General features: G+C 33.8%; 1 protein-coding gene across 1 annotated transcript in view; it reads right to left on the bottom strand.

Moving 5' to 3' along the window:
* The window catches only part of LOC117338497 (ankyrin repeat domain-containing protein SOWAHB-like), a 30,466-nt gene extending 26,396 nt beyond the window's left edge, over positions 1-4,070 (bottom strand). Inside the window, exons 1-3 of the mRNA XM_033899853.1 lie at positions 3,932-4,070; positions 2,140-2,201; positions 1,514-1,783 (exon numbers count right to left, since the gene is read on the bottom strand). Of these exons, the coding sequence (XP_033755744.1) occupies positions 1,514-1,783; positions 2,140-2,201; positions 3,932-4,055 (456 nt within the window). The 5' untranslated portion in view covers positions 4,056-4,070. The remainder of the gene's footprint in view (positions 1-1,513; positions 1,784-2,139; positions 2,202-3,931) is intronic.
* Between the last annotated feature and the right edge of the window lie 2,919 nt (positions 4,071-6,989).

A 6,989-nucleotide genomic window follows, 5' to 3' on the forward strand; every position in this document is an offset into this window, starting at 1 on the left:
AAAATGTTCAGTCACAGATTCCATAATAAATCTTCCACCTAATACAGATCAGGATTCCAGTAATAGCTAACTATATATATAGTATACTGATAAAGCAAAGACAAAATCATTAAATACTGGGACGATTATTAGAAAAAAAATTTAAACAAAAATACAGATTTCCATGACAAGTCCAAATAAATAATTTTCTCTGTCTGAGTAACTTACCCTGGATGATGTGTAAACAAAAGTGATTATATTTTGTATGATTATATACCGGTAAGCTATATACACCAGCTGACCTTGATGCCGTTATAATCATATAACTATTTTTGGCAAAAAGCCTTAGAATTGCCCCAATCAAGCAAAACAAATTATGTGTAATTGATTACCATTAAACAATAACAAAGTAAGCATTGTGATTTATAGTGATGTGCAGAATACCCAGTACCGTGTGAACTGATCAGAAAAAAAAAAAAAAAACAGCTACCAATTTTGAATGATGTTTTGATGCACTGCTATGTACAAACTCTACTTTTGTAGTTTGAATATATTTACTCAAAAGAAAAGGCCAAAACTTGAAAACTGATCTCCAGTTAGCTAGAAGAGTCTTCACAAACTGGAGAATTTTTATTATGTTAAAACAAACTGGAGATTTTTTATTATGTTAAAACTTAAAATCAATAAATGTGCTGCTTTAGCATTTCAATTTCAAAAATCTCCAGTTTAGACCAAAAGTTGGAATTAGAAGCTCCAGGTATGGGTCTTTGAACTTCTTATGTGAATTAAAAAAAAAGAATGTATTCTTGAATAATACTGTGTGAAGTCGAAATTCATAAAGGAAAAGTCAAATCAAAAATACTGAATTAATGACAATGAGCCGAGTCTTAAGGGCAAGGGAGGAAGAGGGAATAACTAAGCAGACAATCACAAAAGGATAGGTGTATGAGTCTGTGATTCTATTGTGTCATCGCCTAAAATTAACAGGTACACAAACTTCACAATAATCATCTTTATAACACAAAATGTACATATGATTGAAACATTATCTTTATAACACAAAATGTATATATGATTTAAACATTATCATGATACATGCTTTTAAAACATGAAACATGCATTGCATACTGAATATATGAAACATCAGATAATTTGGTTTCCAACTTAAAGAAGCACACATCAAAGTACAATTGTAATGATAAGAGGAATATTACATAGTAAGAGTTTATAACAGATTTCAGTTTAACCATACTATTTCAAATTACAATTCTGTGGCCTTACATCTCAACCCCCCCACCTCACCTCAGTGGGAGTCATCAGACCCTGAGTTTATGAAAATTGAGTTTCCTTCTCTTAAGGAAGTCACATGAGGGTTTTAAAGAAGAAAAAAAACAGATAATGGACACCATGTAGATGTAATAAGTAATCCTTGTGACCAAATTCAACTATTGCCTAAAAATACTGATGGAAATGAAGTCTCAATATTTAACTGTCTTGGAGAGAAATATATAATCTCTGGAAAGATTATATTTACCGTGGAAGATGCTACTGACGACACAGAAATGGTCCCCATACTAGCACTACCAGACATTTCTGGAGTTGTCTCTCTTGAGGTGATATTAGTTTCACTGCGCACTTTGGACATGCCACCTCCATCAACTTGATCTGAATTCCCCGGGTTTGCTGGGGGCTCAGACCGAGCCCGTATATCATTACGTGGCTCCTGATTGTCATTCAACTTTTCACTTTGTTCTGGGACATCTGACCTGAACTTCTTCTTCAGCACCAGAACCTTTTCACCTCGCTAATGAGAAATAAAATATCAGTATTAATGCTGCATGCGCAGTGTCTTTTGGAAGTCGGATCCAGACTAGACTGTAGTATTGATACATAGTATAAATTGTTTGCCGAGGTAGGGGTGGCATTAAAGGCTACTTACTTCTTAGATTATATTGTTATGAATTGAAATATAGCTTAAAAAGAGTCAATAAAAATTGAAGTACTTTAAAAGATAACACTACAAAAACTTTTATAGAAAACAACCAGAACTCTGATCTGATGTAAATCTTTGTTAAACATTGAGGTACAAAGATAAGTGTTTTTATATCTTATCTCTAGATCTGCTACCTATCTTGTTATAATTTCCACAAGTGTACCTACCTCATCTACTTTGATGGTTGCAAGAGTATTTACAAAGTCCTTAAAATTTTCCCTATTTTTACCTGAAATGATAAAGCATATACATCGATATGACAAACTTTGTGCACAAAATACATGTGGTCTACCAGTCAACATTTACAATACTGTCTTGATAACGTAGTCATATTTTATTTACTGAGATCTAACAGCTTTGGAAACAGCAAATGGGAATGAAAAATATTTTAATTCTACTTAACTGTTTCATAAAAGAACTTTTTATTTTGCTTCTCAAAGAGAGAGGGGGAGCTGATCATGATGTTGTCACACTGGGTTGGTGTCAGTATTGGTTTCCAAATATTAAGTTTTTGGTGCAGGTGTTGACAGGCTTCGGAATGAACAAAATTTTGGGAAAAAATCTGGTCTTTTTTCCAAACATTTTTTATTAAGACTTTTTAGGTCAATTCTTATATTGAATTTTAATGTGCAAGTGTTAAAAGGTATCAGTTAACTCCTTTATAAGTGTTCTGCAGTTCTAATATTTGGTTTGATGGTTGCTATGGAGTTAACTACTATTTCATGGAGTCAAATATGTTTCATAATAATGCTAAACCAGTTATTAAATTACAGCTGAAGTAAAACCTGCTCTAACATGACCATGCATTGTATATAACGCGGTTGTGGTATTGTAGGATTAAATATGTCAAAAAATATCTCTGATTACTCTGATGATGTTTCAATGCATATGTTAAAATCAAAGAAACTTGATTAGCATTTTTTGTTTTTCTTCCTCTTCGAATTCTTTGTACAACAGAGTTGTAATTAACTTCGGTAAAACAGAGGGCTTTTCCAATGGTTAAAAAGACTAAATTATGTACAGCGAGCGGAATGCTGGTCTACCAGTTGGGTGGCCATGCCTGAGTGTCCAGTTTGGCCTCAAAATCATCCAGTTTGGCTGATGCAACTAGTACATCTGAATTGATTCCCTAGTGGCTGTGGGAAATAGATTTCCTTGTGAGCTCTCCACTGTATGAGCCTCTGCTTTCCCTTGGTTCTTGAGGTTTTTTGTCCGATAGTTTAGCATGGTCAAATTCAGGTAGCTGGTGCATGATCTTGAAGCATGCACTACCTTTCTCCTCATTCAATTTTAAGACACACATACAAGACTATATGACACCCTTTGTAGGTATTTCAAGTTGGGCATCAAATGTAACAGAAAAGGGAAGATACAATGACAAGACTGGGACTTGAACCCAGGGCCTCCAAACCAAAGACAGGCTTTCTAACCATTTGAGCTATGTATATACCTGATCACTGATATTTCCCCGATACACTAAAATGCTGCTTTCCTTAATGGCGCAATTTCCTATATGTTTGTTTTTCTGTTTGTGTGTCAAAATTGAAACGAATCCCATCTTTCCTCCAGTAAAACATCAGATGTAGATATTTTCATGGACTGATTTCTGGTGTCCAACATTTAGTGTTGAGGCCATGTATGAAACTCTAATTACTGGAGGCCGTTATGTTTTGTAATAATTTTTTTTTGTTTCCGGAATGAAATACAGATTTAGAGATTACAGGTACTGTAATTTACGTAGATCCCATTTAAGGTAATTGACTAATTTGATGTCAAGACTTCGGCTAAAATTCCATCAATACAAACTATGTAGCCAATAATTAAGTTGATAAATGTTCTCTACTCTAGAAAATACAAAATCGACAAAAACACCGATAAAATGAGCAGATGAAATATATGGGTGAGTGTCCCGGAAGCTTGCAACCAACAAATGGCACTTTTCATCATTTGGATACTTACCTTTAAATTGTGGGTCATTCAAATCAGATTTGAATCGCGTGACGAGTTCGTGATTTGTGACTTTATTCCCTCGTTGTACAATAAATTCTCTGACAGCTTCCAACGTGAACCCGGAAGCTGCCATTTTTCAAAATTGTCGTTGTCACCAAAAAGCTCTATGATTTACAAGCGCGAAATTGATATAGTTAGGCCGCGTTCGATTCACTCGGAACTCCGCGAATGTGACTCCCGCGTATTTTTTTCTTCTTTTTCATTTCGATAAAGATGTTTGGTGATAGAAACTCCACAAAACGAGGGAAGTAATTTCAATATTTCAAATACGCAATTCTGATAGTACCAATTTACGAAATTTGAAATTGAATAGTGACATTCTAGGATATTATTTCACGTGATTGTGATATTTGCAATATTTATTGCTTGGGAGGATGGGGTTGGTAATAAGTAGGCACGGAACACAAAGTGTACATTACGTTTATATTTAGAATTACATGTACCATATGACACAGGGCGATGAGAATGTTTTGAAGCGATGTTGTGAAACTTTATTAATTTCGGACTAGATCAGTGAAAGACAAGTATAGACAAATTTTTCATGAACATTATAGTAGGTATATAAATGTCAGTTAAATAAGTAATGTTAACTTATTTCATAGAGTGGAATATTTTTCATTTTCTAAATGTTAAGGACATGGCGATGCAGAAACTCCATTAAACTATTTATAGAAAGAAAAAATAAATAAAAATATACAATATCTCAACTTGTAAGAGTTATTCCCCCTAGCATGGCATTGGCGTGATTTATTCATTACTATTATTTTGAGACTGTGTGAAGCTAATAGATAAATAAATAAATAACATTTAGACACTGAGTCGTGTAAAATTGTGATATCGAAACGAAACATTTGCATCCTATCAAACTCTGATTCGTTCAAACAAAATGACACATATTGAAAATTGAATCATATAGATCAGAGACGTATATAGATATACCTGATATATACAAATCTCTGTATAGATTCACCCTTCAAAGGATTCGCCCCAATCCTTGAATTATCGTAAGTACAATGTTTATAAATATCAGTCTGGTTTTCAACCAATCTAATTGAATTTAGGTTTGTTATCCCCTTTTACAATACACCGCAATAAAAGAACCATGCCATTCTACTCATTGTAATATATCATACCATCTGTAACAAAATATATAAGAAACAGCTGTCATATTCAGTCTCTTATGATCTTTCAAAAGCATTTGATTGTGTAGAATGCAGGGTTGGTCAAAATAATTAGAAATCTATGTAACGTATGGTAAATCATTTTGTTAAGGATTACATTTCATCCTGAATCTCAAATCAAAACACTGGCAAAAGCTTGTGTATCTCGGGAATCTGTATTCGGCGCGTCAAAACAACAAATGCTTGTGTATCTCGGGAATAAAATCTGAAATCTGGGAATCTGCGTCAAAAGAACAAATGCTTAATTGTCTATCTCGTGAATCTGTACTCGGCACGTCAAAAATCCGTGATCGGCGCGTCAAAACAACAAATGCTTGTGTATCTCGGGAATCTGTACTCGGCACGTTATTATCATTTCATATATTGGATAGGCCTATATAACGATATTTCGGATAACCTTGAAAGTCCTTCTCGTATGTTTGATTTATTCTGGTAATTCACCAGCAACAATTGAAACTTATAGTAATGATAACACTGAAAAAAAGTTTTGGGCTGATAAATGACTACAAACAATGTATCCTGTATTTTGCTAAAACTGAAGCTATATGAAACTTTAATAACCCACTTGACATTGATATTGATTTTGTTCACAGGCTCCTAGGAATACAATTGTAACATTAACAGCCGATTGTAGATGGAAATCGCATGTTGAGGCAAACATACTCTACCAAACAATAATGACGCTGTACACACGACTTACACTCGTGGTTTTTTTAATGTAATGTGCGGTGAAGTAATATGTAAAGCGACAGAGAAACAGTGTGTATACGTCCTCAAGAGATACCAGTTAATCGCCAATTTCATGTGTTGTTGTGGTCGTACTGCTTTGTAATTTGTCGCAACAACTTTCTAGGATACTAATCATGTATTTGCATAGTCTGAAATCCAAACAATCAGTGTTTGCGTCAAGAAAGAATTTTTACATTTTGCATGCAAATTTATTTACTCCGGATGTTTTTTTTCGGCTTCCTCGTTCAATATAAGTTAAACAAAGACAAAAATGTAATAAAAAGTAGGTTCAATTATATGTTTTGAAACAATCACAGTTACAGAAACTTTTATAATCTTGAAAATATGTAAATCAATTGATTTTTTTTCATTTATTGTGAACATTTTAAAACTAAAATTAATTGCGGTTGAATATAGTGTGCGGTTTTCAGTAATTTATTATGCGGTTATCAGATGATCACAAACTAACACTTTCATGTAGGCCTATCATTAATCGAAATAAAAAGGCCCCATACTGAATTAAGTCTATTTATGAATTTAAAAAGCTCAAAACATACCTAACAACAACTACCCGTAGCCTGCTGCTGACTGGTGTTGTTCTTTAACAATAGCCGCTCTTTTTACTTAAGTATCAACTTGTAATTTTTGTTTTCGATCTTCAAAACTAGAAATAAACCTAACAAGTTAAGAACAGCTCCCAGACACAATGATGCAATATATTGTGTTTATAAAATTCGATGCAATTGTTATATTTTTAAGACCAATCATGGAACGTATTGGCAACACAACTGGTGGATCGTTATTATATATCAGTTTCGAAATTGAGGTTGAAACGGAAGGCCTCCTGACCTCAACGCCATGTAATCTGGCCACCGAGTACTACATGTATACATGTACACACTGGAAAAAGCATGTAGCGTCAATAAAGAGATACTATTTTTTTGCGTTTTTCTGTTTCACTGTCTTCGATAACGATATTGTCATTAGCGTTTACCACTAATCGTTTTCGTAGATATCTCTTGGTGTCACCCCACAATGAATTTCGATTGATAATGAAATTTGCGTGTTTTCTCTCTCTCCCAGTAACAAATATCTGT

This window comes from Pecten maximus, chromosome 11 (assembly GCF_902652985.1).
Source record: "Pecten maximus chromosome 11, xPecMax1.1, whole genome shotgun sequence".
In the NCBI taxonomy this organism is placed as follows: Eukaryota; Metazoa; Mollusca; class Bivalvia; order Pectinida; family Pectinidae; genus Pecten; species Pecten maximus.